This window comes from Ptychodera flava, chromosome 8, assembly GCF_041260155.1.
Source record: "Ptychodera flava strain L36383 chromosome 8, AS_Pfla_20210202, whole genome shotgun sequence".
NCBI lineage: Eukaryota > Metazoa > Hemichordata > Enteropneusta > Ptychoderidae > Ptychodera > Ptychodera flava.
This window is the reverse complement of record NC_091935.1, coordinates 35876227-35895603: the sequence shown is the minus strand read 5'-3', so window position 1 is coordinate 35895603 and position 19377 is coordinate 35876227. Positions and strand designations below refer to the sequence as shown.

Sequence of the window (19377 nt, the reverse complement as noted above, 5' to 3'; positions counted from 1 at the left end):
ATAAAGGCATTTTGATCACTTGAATTATGTCATTTTCAATCACTTTCACAAACTTTGTTCAAATTTACATGTGACTTATGCAGTAAGACATAGTTTTGATGTGCATTTCATTAGTACACAGGGATAAGGTGGTATTACAATGTACTGTTCACAGTTTCACTTACTACAGCTTGCCAAAAACAAGAGATACCTACACTTGGCCCATGATGGCGCTTTCCATAAGTCACATTGTCAGGAACACTCCCTGAGTGCTGAACTTTGCATGCTGGGACCAAAATGCAGAAAGACAGCGGTCATGTTTTCTATGAATTTGTTAGACTTCAGTATAAAGCTAAGCGCTCAAACATGCTGTATTTCACACTACTATCATGAGGTTTGAACAATTTTTCATTTCTGTTGATATTATGGTCAAATCATTACAGTAGGCATTCCAGCCTGAATTCATTCATTCTTCCAATTTTATCTCCGCAGCAAATACAGATCCCATCTCACACAGTGCAGTGATGGCCAGCGGATCCTCCCAGCTTCACACGGGTCGGGGTAACATGCAAAGAACGCTGCCGGTGCCCACCTCGGTAGGTTTTGGCATGACGTCGACATATGTAACGCAGTCCAACGACTTCGGAGCAAACAGCCAGTACTCAATAGGCAACCAGTATCTGTCAAGCACTGGTCAGCAAGTGCCGGGCCATCCATCAGGAGGATTTTGATAACAATAATTCAACAACCGATAAATATAGAGTAACTAGACTTTAATAGGTTAGCCATTAAGTCTTCTAGGTAGATGCCTTGTTTTAGCTTCATCTAAGAGCTTAAAAAAAGAGTGAATAAATAAAGCAAGGCAAAAAAGAAGTTTAATTTTTATTGTCAAAATCATGGCAGTAAGAATAGTATACTTAACAATTGTCAACATTGCTATGTTAGATTTAGACTCAAAATCTTCAGAGAAATTTCAAATGTACTGTGAAGCAAGATATATTATTACTTCAAGGCTGTACTGGGACACCTTAACCACATCCATGACTGATATTTATTTTTCCCTGGCCAAAATTTCCCTTGTTTGTTGATGTCAATTTGTTGATTTTATCTTCTTTTGCAAAATTTCCCAGTTTCCGTAGGACCAAAGCTTAAAAGACTTTTCTGGCAAATGTAATGATGCATTTATAAAGTTTTCGAACTTTCAAGCAGTGCAGCAGGTGTTATACTGTTTTCTTTCGTAACCTTTTCACCACCATAGTTTAGTCCAAGCCTGTCATTTTCTATGGCAAAGTTGGACCTCAACACACACAAATGGGGGTGAAAGGGTTAAAGCATAGATTGACTGGTTTGGTTAAGGACCCCACAGCCTATGTGAAGATACACCCTTTGTTTTTAATCGTCCATTCTGTGTGTTGTGAATTACTAGGCATTTTACCTCATGATTGACATATTTCTTGAATTTTTTGCGAGCAGTTTTATGTTCGTTACTGAACCTTGGTGCTTCCCTATTTCACTGAGAATAAAGCCAAAGAATATGGAAGAGCAAAAACAGTGTTAAAACCACACCATGCAAATTTCTTTTGTTGTGCAGGATAATTGTGTGCCAATCTTCAAAGCAAACGGAGAGAAAATTGTGTACATAGTGTAGAGAGAATATTGAGAGCCCTACTGATTTCATTCGCTGACTTGGATTAGTCCCACGACAACATTAAATCTTAAAAGGGTGTTTTCACTGTCTGGTCAGGTTGGAACTTATGAAAACAAATTCATGACAGATACTCAGAATCTCCATGACAGTTAATTGCAAGATGTATTATGCGATCAGTCTCTTCTATCAACTATCAGTTTTCGTCATTTTATCTGTTGGTCTATTGTTATGGATGAGAATCTTTGTTCAGTGAGTTGACTACAAAAAAGAAAAGTTGGTTTGCTCACAGCAAGGAAAAAATTAATCGTTTCTGGTCTGTGTTTACACTTCTTGACAACTCAAAACACCGAAAACAGACACAGCATGATCTGAAATCAGACTACACGTAATACATCTTTTCTGAAAATAGAAAGTTATCCTCACACTTGTCACTCTGACGGCCGTTCAGCAAGGTGGCTGGCTTACAAGAAATTCAAACTTTTTTTATCTTCTCAGGCAATGTTATAATATTATATTTATTGTTGATTTTCAATTGGATTTCAATGGATGAACTTGAGACTCCAAAAAAAAGAGTGGTCTGAGGAGAAGTCAAACAAATTGATAGGTTTGAGATTGTTTATGACAAAGTTGTTGATATTACTACAAGAATACCTTACTGTAAGTGTGTGATTTTTATTCACTGCGGTAAAGTCATGCAAGTTTTAAGGTAGAATGCGCCTTGGGGACAGATATTTGGACTCTCAAACTTTTTAAATTCTTTTCTGATCTACCACTTGTGGGAGCTCATTTTGAAACTCTTTGAGAAAGAAAAACTTTCACCATGTTAGTTTTTTGAAAATCGAAAAGTTTATTTTTCTCCATGAAGTTACACAGGGATGGTGACCATTTTGAATTTCAAATACCATTTAATTTTGGCTTATTTCTTTCTCTGGTACCAAAATTTGCATCGCGACTCCCGATTTTTATTCTTGATTTGGAAAGAGAATGGTTGAAAGATTCCCTGAGGAAAGTTGAGCAAAAGTTTTAAGTCTTTCACTTTTGAGGCACATACTACCTTAAAATCCAGAATTTTGAATGAATTGAGCGTATGTGAATTTCATGCAGTGTCTCATAAACAGCTGCCATGTCAACTCTCACCTTTTGAGCCTTTCATCCCCATCTTATCATTTGGTAGGTCCAATTTACCATTGTAAACAGTGGGGTTGATCCATTGAGAGAGGGTAAAAGTGAAAGATGATGGGATGAGAATTAGGTAGTACGTGCCTTGATGTTGAAAGACTCGAAATATTGCTCAAACTTTCTGGGAGGACACTTTGAATCATTCCCTTTGAAATTCAAGAATAAAAATCGGGGCGTCAATGTGCAAATTCAGGTAAAAGAGAAACAAATTACCCAATATTTACCAACACTTGAAATTTAAAATGGCCAATGTTACTCGTCTGAACATCTGTCACCGAGGCACATTCTACCTGAAATATATCAAGACGACTGTCTAAGATGGTGTTTTAAGACATGCAAGAAAATGGACAAAAGACTGATTGATTTTTTTAACACACTTGCCATACACATAGTGTGACTAGTGCTAGGACAAGTTTTAAAGTGCTTAAGTCACTTATTTTCAAATTTTCAGTGTAGCTGCATATTGCTTCCAGCACGGGAATTTTTAATATCAGTGATATTTTGTCTTGTTAGATGAATTTGTAATGTCTCTCTGTTGTCTGTTCAGTAATGGTAACTAACTAATCGACAGGCAATTCCTCGGAGTAGTTATATTTTTCCACTATGACAAGTCTCTCTCTACGCATGCTAGTTGCCATGGAGACATTTTCTTATCCAGCACAAGAGGGAATGGAAAGGTTTGCTTTATGTGACTTGCAAGTTCTGTACCAAACTCTGACTTGATATCAACTTCAAAATTCTGTGACACCAGTCGTCTTTATGATTATTTTGTATTATTGGAGAAATTGTATATCTTCTGTGAAGGTTTGTTAGTCACTCACTGATGTTTCTTTGCACAATGTTTTCCTCCCCCACCCCCTCCAAACACTATGAATGTAAATACAATTTATTTGCCATGTCAAATAAGTAGTCACACACACTCACATATATACCACGTGCCATACTATTGACTGAAAACAAACATTAGGCATCTCCCTAACTGTACATGAATTCTCTCGTTTTATGCCAAATAGCTCATTCTCACTTCCACTGTAGACACTCAGATAAGAAGATTATTGTTTCACGTTCATAAATATACCCACCATGTTATTTGGTTATTTAAACTCTGTCATGACAGTTTTGGGTGACACTTCTTTTGAGTACCTACCGACACATTTTAACTTTGCCCCCAAAACCAAACCATCATTATAAGTAACTTGTGTCTGTGAAAGCTGAGTAAAAGCAGTCATCTTACCGTGGAAATGTGATTGATCAATCAAAGGAAGAACAACTTCAGTAATGATGATTATTCTATTGATGGACTCTTCCTCCGTGAAATGATTAGTCGCTTCGGAAACAATGCAGGTTTATGACACCCAAGTACAAAATATTCAATGTCATAATCTTTGTTTTTTGTTTGATGTTGTTGTGATTTTATGACTCATGCCTGTTTTACCCCGATAAAAGTATCATTTCGAAATCTGTGAAAGATTCAATTTTTCACACTGTATAGATGACCTTTAGAAAGTAAAGTGCAATTCTCCAAAAAGTCAAGAAGACAGAACAAAACTCTTCAGTGCTGATCTCTGATTAAACCCCAATTTCCACTGTGGTGGAAAAACATGTAATAAAGGCATTTGTGAGTTTAACAGGTCATTACAATTTTAATGTGCTCCCTTTCTTACTTGTAATGCAATTTTTGTGACTTTCAACTTTGCTGAAACAAGGCTAACCAAACAAAACCATGCAATGAAATGTTGAAACACACACATACTTTCTTTGGTGGAGCTGCTTTATTCAAAAGCCAGTCGATTAATTCCATCCTGCAATTAATTTTAACGTCAGAATGAGTGGGAAAAAAAATAGCAGTATACAGTGTAAGCAATGCAGTCTCCATATTGGGGATATATATGAAAATTCTGCCATTTTTTTTGAAACTCCAATTAAAGTCACCCATATTTGGTCGACTGGAGAGAAGCTAGGTTTTATTGAATCACTGAAGCACCAGTAATACCAGGATATATTTTATACATTGCCTGAACCACTCTACTGTAAAGGCAGCTAGCTGTATGTTGGTGTTGAACATCCTGGTCATTTCAAGTGATTTCTCTGCGTTTTCTTCATGTTATGTGAAATCTACCGTAAATGGATGACGTTTCCTTTTCATTCTGAAGTTGGTTGTTATCATTAAAAGGTAGTTTGATATCAGACTGTGAGTGCCTGTCTTGTGTCTAACTTACACCTATCCTGAACTGCACACGACACAAGGCCCCTCCCCCTTTTTCCCCTTTCCTCCCTCTTTCCCCTTACGTTTCTCATTCTCTTCTGAAATACTGGATCAACAATGCCCCAGCTTCCATGTCAGGAGGAACAAGAACCAGGATACGTCAACTGGCGTGAACCAAGGCTGAGCAGATCTATTCAGTGATTGGTGAACACTTGAAGGAATTGCTTGTTGAAGACTGACTGGACAGGATGTTTCCTTTTATGCAAGACTGCAGAATATTGGACCAAAAATTATTGTGCCATGTCATGTATTCATTCCTAGAAACAGCCTCGGAGAAAATTGTCTAATACCGTAAGGAAGATATGGCCTAGTGTTAGTACAGTACTTGCCAAATGTAATGCAGAGATATGGCACTTTCATGAAATTATGTATGGCTGCAATTGTTTTCCTTTGCATCATTCAATTAAGAAATTAAAGAGTCTGAGACTGCAAGATGCTTTCTTATATAAGACAGATATTTAATTGTAAACTCATATTTTGTAAAATGAAAAAAAGTCTCTGAACAGCGTGTAATGCACTACAGTATGTGTATTACAAGCAGCAGTATCCTTTAAATTTGTAATTCTACATAGGAATATAGTTTTTTTGATACACACAGAAAATGGCAGTTCGTAGACTTTTATCTTGCGAGCAGTAAATCCGCCTCTTCTCTAACCTTTGACCTCATTTATCAACATGGCTTGTGTTTGGATTTGGATTGTTATGTTAGGACCACGTATGTATGGAATGTCCGTTTTCAGATCACAGAGTACTTGTTGGTAATGAAAATAATGCATCTGCACTGCAGTGTTACGGCATCCCCCTTGCACCTGGGTTCTGTCTGCTGTATGGATGGACACTGGCTTTGATGTTTGCCTTGATACTGCTTGGTGCCTTCCCTGTATAGTAAGAAGACAGTAGGGAAAAAAACGGGGAGTTATAGAATTCCTTTTGAAGGGACATAGTCAATCTTATGGCATCATTTTTGTCAGTCCTGAAATATTTAAGAAATTAGATGAGTCATTCTGGCATCTTTGAATGTGGTACAGTAGTTAGGGAAACCTAACATTAAGCATTGCTCGAAGATTGAACCACCAGAGAAAGCAGTGATAAATGCAAGATCATTCATAAAATACAGAGATCTACCAGTATTGTATCTCAGACAATACTGAAGTGTATGGTGTTTGAGGCCATAAATCCTAATAGTTTGTGAATGACATTTTTATTTGACACCTTTTACAGTCAAATTTCAGAAGCAAAGTCAACAATATGATGTTTTCATAAGGCCATATTGGTAGATTGGGTCACATCATTGCATGTTTGTCAGGCATGCCTCCAGTGCATCACTCAGCTAAGTGCAATGAATGAAATGTCAAGTCATGCACTGAAGAATCATAGTTCAACAGAATCACATCAAATCAATGAACTTTTAAGAGACGTGACCTCTGATCATATCAGATTTTCTGAGCGTCCACGCAAGACACTTGTATGGTCAAAGGTCATACAATGCCACTGTTGTTGGACTCTGTCCACTGATACCAAAACTCACTGTCTAATGAAACTCCATGGCAGGTGTACAATAATTTGCAAATCCTATAAAAAACATGCTAAAGTGCCAATGGTTGCTTTTAGAAACTTATAAATCATGTTAGCAAAGTGAGGTGGACTTATCACATCATGCAATGACATATTCAGGTTCATGGATGATTTCATACTCAACTGACACTTCATTTTCATTTCATGTCAAAAACCCATCAAAAATAATCTTAGAGGTAATCCGTTTGCACTATTTTCAGGATGCAGTTCGGTTTCCTTCCATTATAAATTTGTTTGCAGAAGAAGTAATATCGGGAACAAGGTTTTGTGGTTTATTTGTCTTCTCCTTGAAGGCTGGTGAAAATGAATGCTGTACATTAGAGAGATCAAAAATGTTGTACCATAGTGGCTTCAATACATGTAGCAAGTTTCATCAACTTTGGTCCAGTCATTTCAAATATATATTCCTAATTAACAAAGTTCATGAAATATGCAAAATGTCTGAAATTAAAACGCTTAATGACTTTCAATAATGTTAAATCATAGTATCTTTAATATACATACCAAGTTTGGTTAATTTTGATCGAGTCAAATCAGACATATATCCCTAGTTAGGAAAGTTCATTAAATATGCAAATTAGCATTTATCTTTCATGTCACCCTTATGGTTCCCACTGCTGATATATCTTGGTGTGATCAACATTTGTAGCAAATCTCATCAAATTGTGTGTAGTCGTTTTTAATATATATCCATTTTTTCTAAAATCACTAATTACGCAAATGAGCAAAAACTATGCAAGCCACACCCACCAAAAACTAATCAGTTCTTGCCATTTGCTAACTGAATATATGTACCAGATTTGATTCTGATCTGATAAGCCGTTTTTGAGATAACGGACCAACAGACAGACAGACAGACAGACAGACAGACAGACAGACAGACATCGCTGCGACATATGCCCACGTGTGTAAACACGTGAGCAAAATAGTGTAAGTTTGTCACCTGTGACTGTTTCTGGTCTTGGTACTGCTGGCTGTGGTGGCTGTACCTGCTGTGGCTGCGGTGGTCTGTGTTGTTTTAAGCCTGCACCAAAGCTGACGGCAGCTACCAGCGCGTTGGTGTCTGCTTGAGACGCTGTGGTGGGCATAACCGCTCTTGAACCTGTGATGAGGAAGGAAGCCGTGTGCCGGCAAAGTTGTGATACAGCAAAGATTGACAACCTCATACATTTACCACTATTCATATGCTGCCAAATTTAAGCCAAGCATTTATGGTGAATTTCTAAATTTCCATATGTTCACTATGTAACTATGATGCACCATGGCAATTTTCATGTAATACTACATAGTACACATTCTGTGGTTTGGTAACAATGCACAAGTAATAGAGCCCTCAAAGGTGAAAATGATAATAATCTTTGTACAAAATGGTACATGATGTGACATTCGCTGTGTGATGACTTTTGTAATACCTGAAAACCAAGAATAACTGGTAAACTACTGGTATCAAGTCACAGAAAAGGGATATAAAAATATTCAGCAATTGCAGAGAACTATGTACTTACCTGTACTTTCAATGTCCCAATCATCTCTGGCACTGTTTATCATTTCTATGAGATTTGTGGATAACTTATTCAAACTTGTGATCTGTTGCTGTATGCAGAAAAAAACAACAAATCAGCTTGGGAATTTGAAACACAAATCTTTCCAATGTATCTTGTCTGAGATATACACTTGTGTTTTATCATTCTTCCAAGAATATTTGGATATAGCTTTGAAACAGCAGGAACTAATTTTTAGAGCCATGAAAGTCATCCAGGTTTCATTGTGATGAACCATAAACCAGGCTGTGATGGCAGTTAATATCCCTGAAGTCTAACATTCTAGAAGTGGCTGAGTTCTTCAAACAATAATAATATTGAATTCATAATACTAATAAAAGATAACGTTGACCATTAAGCTTTCAGCATGGCTTATAATTTTGAATTTTCTTAATCACAGAGTAGACCAAGACATGGGCACATCCGGATTTTATTGCTGCGTCTAGATGAAACAAGCATTCTAATCTGGCTGTTATCATATAATAGCTTCAAAGGCAATTTCAACTCTATTGCCACCTACACAAGTGTTGGTTCTGAAGGGGACTGAGCTTTCTCTAATAATAAACTCAAATCGTGCTTTGGTAAAGCTTGTGTAAATTACACATGCTTTACTGTTGAATCATTTTGCTGCACAGAGTTATGTGGTTTGTTCCTGGTTGGGTTTGATTTCTACTCGGGGAAAGGAGGGAAGTGTGGGGTAATGCACATGGATTTAATTACATGAACATTGCTGTACTATACAGTGTGTCAAAGAAATACTTCTATGGTTGCAATGATGCGTAAGTGTAGCTGTACAAATCAAGTTTGGGTCACTGGGAGCAGTACTAACCCTGTCACCAACATTCCTCGGTTTCAATGTCCTACTTTGCCATATAAAACAATATGGTAGTACCTATGCATGTTGGTTATAGGGATGGGCACATTTCTGACTGACCTGGTGTGCTGTATGAATGTTTATCTGCTAAAACACAAGTGAATTGACATGTTCATGTATACATGTATCAGACCATGCCTACCAGGACTATTGGAATATTTACTAAATGTTGATGATAAAAAACATTGCCTGGTACAATACACTTGATAACTTCTCATTTGTCAGACAATGTTCTGTTCAGGAAAAAAAAGAAAAATGTATTGAATTTAATAAATGGATTACCTGCACCATTTCTGGAGTGAGTTGAGACGCAGATGAAACTAGCTGCTGTTCTTTTTCTTCAATTTCTGGTTCTGGTTTTGTTCGGAGATAATTCGGCACAACCTCATGGTTGAAAGCTGGTACTCTTCCTTCTGTCATTTTCTGAAATTTGATCAGAAGTCTTCAAATTTTTAGTAAAAATAATGAACAATTAAAATGCCACACAATATTAATAAGTCATATGAAACACAGACAGTGTGGTGACGTTCTGTCATTTAAAGGAATTCAGGTGTATGAGAAGAAGAGTCTGTTGATCAAACATCACAGACATCAACATTTACACACTGCTCATCGTCATGGAAACAAGTCAGTGAATTATTGTTATGATTTATTATGATAATAGCTCAAACCTGATAAAGTCTGACGGTAAAAATTTAAAGTTATTCTTTTTTACATATTTGTTTCAATATGTCACAGTTGATTATTTCAGTGCAAATTAAAATCAGGAGGCATGTCTGTGTCAAGCATTCTTTGACATGATGAAATAGCTGCATGTATTCTATTGTCTTGACCCAGGAAACAAATCTGTCTCTATAATGTGTATTTCCTACTGGTATGTTGTGATGCTGGCAGCTTCTTTGATTATACTTCACTTTTTTGGTGTAGTAACTGCTTTGGAAAACCCAAATTTGACTTATGGACAAGACTTACCGGTACTATGTTTTGCTCATGTGTGGAAGTACAGCAGAAGGAGTAAACTGATTGTCTCTCACCTCCAAGTCTTCATCTCTTTCTGGCGCCAGTACAAGTGGGAGTAGGATGAAATTTCTAAGAGAAGGTATCTTGTCGCTTTTCAAAACTTTGTTCAGGGTATTAATTTGACCTGTGTTTGAGAGAATAACAGAAAACAATTTCTGATGGAGGAGGATTTCAGTGGAAATCTGATGCTTTAGCTGATAACTTACATGTATCTAGGTGAGACACTAAGTAGGAATTACAAAGACTCAAATACCATACACTCAGAGATGTAGGACAAATTCTGATGTTTTGAGACTGGAATATGCATTGGCGCCAGCCATCAAACATTCATAGCCATCATTACTGTATCTAAGTATTTCAAATATTTAAATCTCTCTGCAGCAACACCTATGTTTACAGGAAAGGCACTTTACATCTGATACGTGGACAGACAACAGCTTTCTCAATGAATGCTGCATTGTCAAGGGATCAAATGTCATGGCTTGTTTTCTGTGTATTTTTTCTCGCATTTTAAAGGATCCAGAACACACAACCTTGTGGATGTTCAACATGAATTGTGCATAAGCAAAGCTACCTATACCTTCACTTAAAAAATACCGTCAAGGACACTATGTGCTCACATTCGGTTTGAATTGGTCCATTCGAGAAATATTTAAACCAGGAAAAACAAGAATGACAAAAGCAAATAAGGTCTGCAACTTAGGTACTGGAGGTCATCTTTAGGAACATGCATATCAACTTCTATAGCAATGGGAGAAGCAGATCCTAAATACATAAGCAAATGTCAACAACAAAAAACAGAGAAGGCTTGATAAAAAGAAAAGGTGGGAGTGGGCAAAAAATGCACAAGGGATCTGGTAAAAAAGTAATGCTACATCATCAATCTTCTAGACCCTACCCCCTCCTGAATATCAAATGTTCCACCCCTTGGTATTACATAAGACCAAATGACAGGAAGTACATTTACAACCTTGGAGATTTTTTAATTAATGCCATTCTAAAGTAAACAGCACTTAAGTTAGTTACAGATAGTGAAATACCTTCCACTGTGGGCCGGGCGGCGATTAAAACATCTGGAATGATCCTGGATCCAAATTTCTCATCAGTTCTTGTATGTCTTACATAGAAAAGTTGCAAAAATTGGTCCAAAATGAAAGAAATCACCTCAGCTTTGTTTTCTGGATCAAATTTTCTTACAATTGATACCAAATATGACAAAATTATGTTCACAGCCTTCAAAATTGTCTCACAACATATCCTGGGTTGGTGTAGGTCATTTAAGGTCACAAACTGAGAAAATTATACAAAATATACAAATTTTTGGGGTTTCCCAACACTTTGAGCAGAGTTTCCAGACACTTTGAGCAGAAAAATTATCTAGTATAAATCTTTGGGACTTTATACCAAATTACAAAGCTATCAAACAAGGGACTTTATACCAAATTACAAAGCTATCAAACAAGTAATGTTGAGATAAAGTTTTCTTGACCAAAAATGACAATATTATCTTACAAGTTTTTATATTTCAGGACAATTTCCACATATCTAACTATTGTCATTTCTATACGTCTGTGTACCAAATATATACTGTAAAAGATTTTTTGACCAAAAATGACAAAATTGCTCAAAAATAGTAATTTTCCCAATTTTGTCATAATTTCAACAAATTAGAAGAGTGACACCCTTGCAAAGAGACAACCAAAATTTGAGAGCGATTGGGCTGGCGGTTTCAGAGAAGAAGAATTTCTACTGAAAATAAGATTAATCACAAAAAAATTCAGCAAAAATACAAAATTAAGAATATCTTCACAATATTCATAAAACTGTATAAAGTTCACCTAAGGTACTTGCACACAAATTTTCAAAGCAATCAAAAAAGCGGTTCTTGAGTTATGAATTCTTAACCATTTTCACATTTTGTGAGCTCATTTGCATAATTTTGGCAATGCAGACTTCATTTGAACAAAATCCCATCTATAGCCCAGGATGCATCCACACACCAAATACCAAGCTGAAACGTGCAGCGGTTTGCGTGTTTTTGATGTTGACGGACATACTGTACATACATACATACATACATACATACATACATACACACATACATACAGACGCCATCGACTTCAGCCTATACGATAAACTCACATTGGTATAACCAAATGTGAGCTAAAAATCATAATACTACAAGATATATGGGGGAATATTTAAAGACAGAAATTGTAATTCATGTCCTTTCACTGGGACTTGATTTTACTAGTTTGATATTTGAGACATTTTCACTCGGATTTCAATTCACTAATTTTACTGATTTTGGAATCTGACATTTTGTAACATTTCAACTTAATTTAGCAATTTCATGTATCTATCAATGAAAATAGCGACATTAAAATCTCAGTGAATAATTAATACTTTCAGAGGATTTCAATTAATTGATTCATGTTTTGTGACAGAAATTATTTTAATGCTTTAAAACTGGACAGAAATTATCAGAGCATTTGATACTTACTGGAAATCAAAGCAAAACTGTCAAGTACTGATGGCCTACAATGAAGAATACATGAAAAGAAGACAAATAGTAAACTTGAAAGCAAACAAAAACTGTAGTAGTAGTGGTAGTACCTACATACAGGCATTAGAAAAATTAAAGTGAAAAGGTGAAAATTTACTTATCACCATGTTTTATCATCTGAATTCTTGTTAACAGATTTAAATTCATCAATATGTCCAGGGTCAAGCATGATGAACCCACTGCTGTGGCTGCAAAGGCTGTGTTTTGGAAAGTCAACTACTATTATAGAACAACACAGCGGTCATGTAAAAGGCTCAAATAATTATTGCATCATGTACTCACCAATTAAGTGTTTCATGTTCCATTTCTAGTTTCATGATGAACTGTGATATGGAATTTTTCAAGTCTTGTACTCTATTTAGCACTGCATCTAGGGAAAAATCCAGGGCTTTTTCTTGGTTCTGAAGGATAACAGGCAAAGAGAGAACATTTGTACGTGTGGTTTCATCCTTAAATGCCAGGGCCGTATCCTGACCAAATTGCCATGGGAAAGAAGGGCAGGGGGAACATAGCTAAGCTAGGATTTTGGTAAATTTTCATATGACATTATGGAAAATTCCAGGGGGGGGGGGCCATGTGAACCCCTACCCTCACCCACTCCCGCAGGCTACAGCCCTGAATACGTAGTTGATGTTTTGTATCTATTCATTGTAATTGTTGCATTCTAATATTTGTTCTGCACACAGTCAAAGTCCTTTGTTTTCTGTTCAAACAAGTATGGTATAATCTGCGAATTACATATTCACAGTCAAGTCTTGTCATTTGCAACTTTGTGATGAATTTCTAAAGTACTGGTACAGGGTCTGTAAGTGTAATGCTTTGTGTGCCTTCAGTTCAGTGTCTGTACCGTTGGAACTGTATTGTAAAGACACTACCAATGTGTGTATTGCGATAGAGGGACAGTGGTGTAATCGATCATATTTTTAAAATATCATGCAGCAAACGTTGTCCCGCTTCAACCTCTGTGATGAATATAAAGACTTCTTTTTTATGTGTTTGAATTGAACTATCCACAAGCACAATCCACTGAAAGAGACCACTCCACTCACATTTGAAAGTTTCACATTAAAACACTTGCTTAGCATTTAGCCGTATTTCACAGTAGTATTTAATTTCCGTAAGCACTCCTGACACCATGTAGGTGAAACATTTATATATATATGTGCGCCAAACGCATCTTAAACTTTGGATATTTACGCTACCTGCATGGTGAGGGCTGCTGTTCCTTTCTCTTCCTTGTTGTCATGTTATGACCTCAGTCAAAGGTCATTAGTCATGCGCCCTGGAAAAAAGATGTCCGTGTTCGTAGCAGTAGAAAATCAAGCATAACAAAAATCATGTTGTATCCCGTAATGTGAGTACAGTCAAAGTAACGGAGAGAGACGACAATGTCTTCAGAGACAAAGGAAGAGGCTAGTGAGGTGAGCTGTTAGATTACTTCCAGTATGACGACGATCAGAGCGATTTTCAGAACTTCTGATGACGATACTCGACAGACCCTCAAACAATGTCGACGCACTGTGCGCCGCTGATACGTGTTTGAGATTAACCCCGGCATGTCCGTCTCGCAAAACACAGCAACAACAAACAGCGCGGCTCGATCCACGATGCCAGAGATAGGTACCAGTAACTCTAGATACCGATATAATGACATCACTAAAAATACTAGCACTGAACTAGAGCTATGGTTCAGGTCCGAGTGAGTCTTGACACAACCGTGACCTCAGACACAGCCAACATTTCATGAGCGTAAACGCGCGCACGTAAGCTGGTAATTCGAACTCCTCAACAGCGTGACAGCTGTACAAACTGTTTTTGAGGACAATTTCAGTACAGAGAACCCACCTCCTTGAACGCAGAAAGAAATCTGGACATCGAACTCGAAGACTGCTCTCTGTGAAAATATGTAAACATTCAAGAGGTAGTCCAGTCATTTTAGGCCAAAAAAGGGGGTAACCCACCACAAATTGCAACAGAATTTATTTTTTCACCATTCATCTCAGAAAAACCCATATAAAAACATATCAAAAGTCTTCCAAAATCTGAGGAGTGGAAAACCGCCTAATTTGCATAAATCCAAAATGGCCGCCCCGGTATTATAGTTTCAACGCTTTTGGCCACTTACTGCCCAATATTGGTCCGATTTTAATAATTTTTTTTTATTTCCATATACCTTGTACATTCCCTTCATATTTTAGACATTTTTACAATAATTCCATCGTTATTATTTACAAAACAGGAACATGAGTCCGAATTTTACTGTAAAACAATAGTATTCTCACACACTATGTCTTGTAATCAATACTTGTTTTATTTTATTTTTTATTTTATATGTGAAATAAATAAATAGATAAATAGATAGATAAATAAATACATTAATAAATAAATAAATAAATAAATAAATAAATAAATAAATAAATAGATAAATAGATAAGAAAGAAAGAAAGAAAGACAAGAAAGACAAAATTATTCATCAGTTGTTGTATGTCTTTGCTAGTAAAGGGAAAGCAACTCCACTTCATATTTGGGTTGTTTGCGTTTTGTGTGTGATATTGTGTATAATATAAGTGTATATCATGTTTGGCTGTTTTGTGTAAAATGTTGCTCAGCCATGGCGAGACGTACCCGTAATCTACGTGTCTTGTGTTTATCCGCACTGGAGCGGAGAGACTGCTGTGACACTACGATACTTTGGCGCTACGTTTCGAAAACAGAGTTTTCTTGGGTACACACTTGGAGATAGGTTCGGATTAGAGAGAGACAGAATGGCCGGAGAGAGTTTTGTATTGTGTCTTAGTATGACCAAGTTCAAAGATAAAAAAAGGAAACACATAAACAAGAATCATAGAATGACAAAAATAACGAAAAGTCACAATAGAACAAAATTGAGCACTGCATCAAACAACTCAGATTCATTAAGAACCTATCAACACACAAACTCACCAACATTGAAATCAACGTACTTAGCAAAGGCTTAAAATTCATTCCCACAACAAATCGTCCTAACAGAATCTACCTGTTAGGGGACATAAAATATACATTCCGAAAATGAGACTCCGATATATCATGAGACACAGACCGTACAACACCCAGTCAAAATGAACTCGAAATGGATCCCACATACAACCGAGAACACAAAACTAGAAAATTATTTGGAAGCAACAAAATTGGCTATTGTTAACATACCTATTCGAAACACAAAAAAAACAACATGACACGTGCAGAACAAATAGTGTTCAAAACGCTATCAAAAACAAGAAGATAACCATCAAACCGTTTGATAAAGGACGGGGGACAGCAATTTTAAACACTGATGATTACATAAGAGAACGTCAACTTAACGATCAACAATACTACACAAAATTGGCAACAGATGACACAAAAAATACAATAGAAGACATATCGGTACACAATCTCATAACAGAAATGTACAATGAAAAACACATTGACCATCACACATAATTATGAATATTTGAATCCAGTCGATAGAAAAATAAGAACGCCACTTTGGTACCTTCTACCGAAAATACACAAAGTGCCGCCACCAGGAGCTATGTTCGTAGTACGGCCAATCATAAGTGGATGCTCCAGTCCAACATTTCACATATCAGAATTCATTGACCATTTTCTCAAACAAATCGTCAAGAAAGAACCAACATACATCAAAGACAACAGACTTTATACGGAAAATTGAGACAATCAAAGTTCCGGCCAAAGCGACACTAGTAACACTGGATGTACTTTCCATGTATACGAATACACCACATGATGAGGTAATTGAATCAATCGGCAGAGCATTAAATCGGGAAAGATCATCAAACAGTTACATAATCAAGCAACCACCAACGAAACACATGATAGATCTGCTAGAAGTAATCTTAAAAAAAACAACACATTCGAATTCAACGATGAATTCTACTGGTAAATATGGGGATGCTCGATGGGGTCCCCGTCTTTTCCAGAAATAGCAGATATTACATTTCATGAGACAGAAACGAGAAAAATACAGAAACACAAACAACAAATATCGACCTGGAACACAACACGAACTCAATGAATTCATATCAAACATCAACAAAATGCATCCTACTTTCAATTTTTCATTTGAAAGCTCCTCTCAAGAAATCACATATTTAGACCTATCTACAAAGGTCGTCGATACAACAAAGAGAATATTCTCGACATCAACACACACACAAAGCCAACAGATACATTTCAATTCTTACAAAGAAACTTATGTCATCCGGCAGCAACATTCAAAGGTCTGATCAAAGGTGAATCATTACGATACATCAGAACATGTAAGAACGAAATCGATTTTACACAAAAAGTCACACAATTTAGTGAAAAATTACAAGACCGACAATACAAAAAAATGAAATAGAAAGCGTTATCAGAGAGACAGATCATAAAAGCAGAAAAAGACTGCTTGAACAACAAACAGAAAGTGTTCTTGTAGCTAAATACTTTGTACTGCACGGGAGAATTATTTCTCTATCCAGAGCTTTCGACAACTATCCAGCCGTCTTTATCAATGGTGTTGATTAGCACCACTGCGCATGCGTGATCTTAAAATATTATCCAGATTCGGGGAAGTTGATACCGTCCGCCATCCCGATTCAGCGTTGGTTTATGTGTTCTTATGTATATCGCTTCCTTAATACCTCTCTTGAACCAATCTGGCTCCCGATCCAAGATTTTCACATTTTCTACCATGAAATTATGACCTGGGGAATCATTGTGAATATGTTTTGAAACCTCTGAAGTGACGCAGCTTGGACGCCGATGTTCTTTCACTCGGGCTTGCAAGGATCGTTCTGTTTCTCCGATATAGTCCATTTTGCATTCATTATCTCCACAACCCTCACATCGGATGTGATAAATAGGACCACATACGTCTTTCGATGGTGTGGGATCCTTCGGGCATACCAGTAGTTGTCTGATGGTGTTAAAGGGCTTAGCGTGTAACTGCACACCATATGTTCTGAAAGTGTGCTGCAATATTTCTGTTAGGTTTTTGATGTATGGAGCAGTTACATGCACCTTCTTTTGATTTCCATTCCTCTGTACTGAGTTAGTGTGGGCCTTCTTTCTGGTACGGGTTGCCTGCTTAATTGCCCAGGATGGATAACCACAGTGATGAAGGGCATTGTTGATGTGGGTTTTCTCCTCCAACCTATCATTGGAATCGCTACAGATGAGATCTGCTCGGTGATGGAGGGTTCTGACTACCCCCATTTTATGAACCAGGGGGTGATTTGAGGTGAAATGTAAGTATTGGTCAGTGTGTGTTGATTTCCTAAATACCTTGGTTTTTATCTGGCCATCTGGGCGCCTGATTGTCTCAACATCCAAGAACGCCAATGCGTTATCATGCTCCTCCTCCGTTGTGAACTTTATGTGTTGGTCCAAGTTGTTGATATGATGCGTAAATTCATCAGCAAATTTCCGCTCTAACTTTGTGTGAGTGTCAGAAAAATATCGGTACCACCACGACGGTGGATTGGGAGCTGTTATCAGAGATATAGATTCATATCGGCGATATCGGAGAAACAGAACGATCCTTACAAGCCCGAATGAAAGAACATAGGCGTCCAAGCTGCGTCACTTCAGAGGTTTCTAAACATATCCACAATGACTCCCCGGGCCATAATTTCATGGTAGAAAATGTGAAAATCTTGGATCGGAAGCCGGATTGGTTCAAGAGCGGTATTAAGGAAGCGATATACATAAGAACACATAAAACAACGCTGACTCGTGATGGCGGATGGCATCAACTGCCTCGAATCTGGGATAAAATTTTAAGATCACCCATGCGCAGAGTTGCTAATCAACACCATTGACAAAGACGGCTGGATAGTTGTCGAAAACTTTAGATAGAGAAATAATTCTCCGATGCAGTACAAAGTATTTAGCTACAGGAATATAGTATGTCTGCACAGATGAGTCTGCATCATTGTAAACAGAAAGAGATAACGCCACCAACAATACCAGCATATAGCCAGTTCATAGAAACGACAAAAATCAAGCAAGCCCTGACAGAAAACTGGAGTGAACTTGAAAAAGACGAAACACTAAAAAAACTGTTCCAAAACCAACCTATAATCGCATATATTTATTAGAAGGAACAGAAATGTAGGTGACACACTTATAAGCGCCAGACTTCACAAAAACTACAATAACTCAAACTCAGGGTCACACGAACCTACACAAACACAACGAGATCAAACTGTAGACATTCTAGCTTCCCTACTTGTGAACAACAAACGTAAGTGGAACAACATATTACCAACTTAAAAAATCTAACAATCAATCAATTGTGCTCACCAATCAAAAATGAATTTTAAGTGGCTGATGAAGAAAACTCTGTTTCGAAACGTAGCACCAAAGGATCGCAGTGTCACAGCAATCTCTCGGCGCCAGTGCGGATTAACACAAGACACGTAGATTACGGGTACGTCTCGCCATGGCTAAGCAACATTTTACATAAAACAGCCAAACATGATATACACTTATATTATACACAATATCATTCACAAAACGCAAACAACCCACATATGAACGATGTGTTGAGTTGCTTTCCCTTTACTACCAATACTATTTAATTCTCATGTGATCTGTACACCTCTCCCTTTGCTCGGCTCTCCCGCGCTGGCACACTTTGTCAATTCAGGCGCGGCTGTTTATCTACAATTTGGGTAAAATAAACAGCATTTGGGAAACTGGTAA

The 19377-nt window shown here is 37.2% G+C and overlaps 3 protein-coding genes across 19 annotated transcripts in view; 2 read left to right on the top strand and 1 right to left on the bottom strand.

Moving 5' to 3' along the window:
• The window catches only part of LOC139139193 (histone-arginine methyltransferase CARM1-like), a 51189-nt gene extending 46194 nt beyond the window's left edge, over positions 1–4995 (top strand). For both annotated transcript variants that reach the window (XM_070708018.1, XM_070708017.1), the window contains one exon: positions 472–4995. In XM_070708018.1, coding sequence (XP_070564119.1) covers positions 472–710 — 239 coding nt within the window. In that variant the 3' untranslated portion in view covers positions 711–4995. The remainder of the gene's footprint in view (positions 1–471) is intronic.
• LOC139139194 (mediator of RNA polymerase II transcription subunit 8-like) lies at positions 4560–13988 on the bottom strand. The gene is made up of 8 exons (XM_070708019.1): positions 13851–13988; positions 12931–13049; positions 12586–12620; positions 10097–10206; positions 9345–9485; positions 8153–8240; positions 7591–7749; positions 4560–5950 (listed from the first exon to the last, which is right to left on the bottom strand). The coding sequence occupies exons 1-8, from the start codon at positions 13854–13856 to the stop codon at positions 5862–5864; spliced, it is 747 nt and encodes a 248-aa protein (XP_070564120.1). The 5' UTR covers positions 13857–13988; the 3' UTR covers positions 4560–5861.
• The window catches only part of LOC139139192 (KICSTOR complex protein SZT2-like), an 88515-nt gene continuing 83051 nt past the window's right edge, over positions 13914–19377 (top strand). For 13 of the 16 annotated variants that reach the window (XM_070708015.1, XM_070708014.1, XM_070708012.1 and 10 more), the window contains exon 1: positions 13928–14069. In XM_070708015.1, coding sequence (XP_070564116.1) covers positions 14037–14069 — 33 coding nt within the window. In that variant the 5' untranslated portion in view covers positions 13928–14036. Of the gene's footprint in view, positions 14070–19377 lie in introns of all 16 variants that reach the window. The other 3 variants (XM_070708001.1, XM_070708005.1, XM_070708003.1) reach the window with 3 other exon arrangements.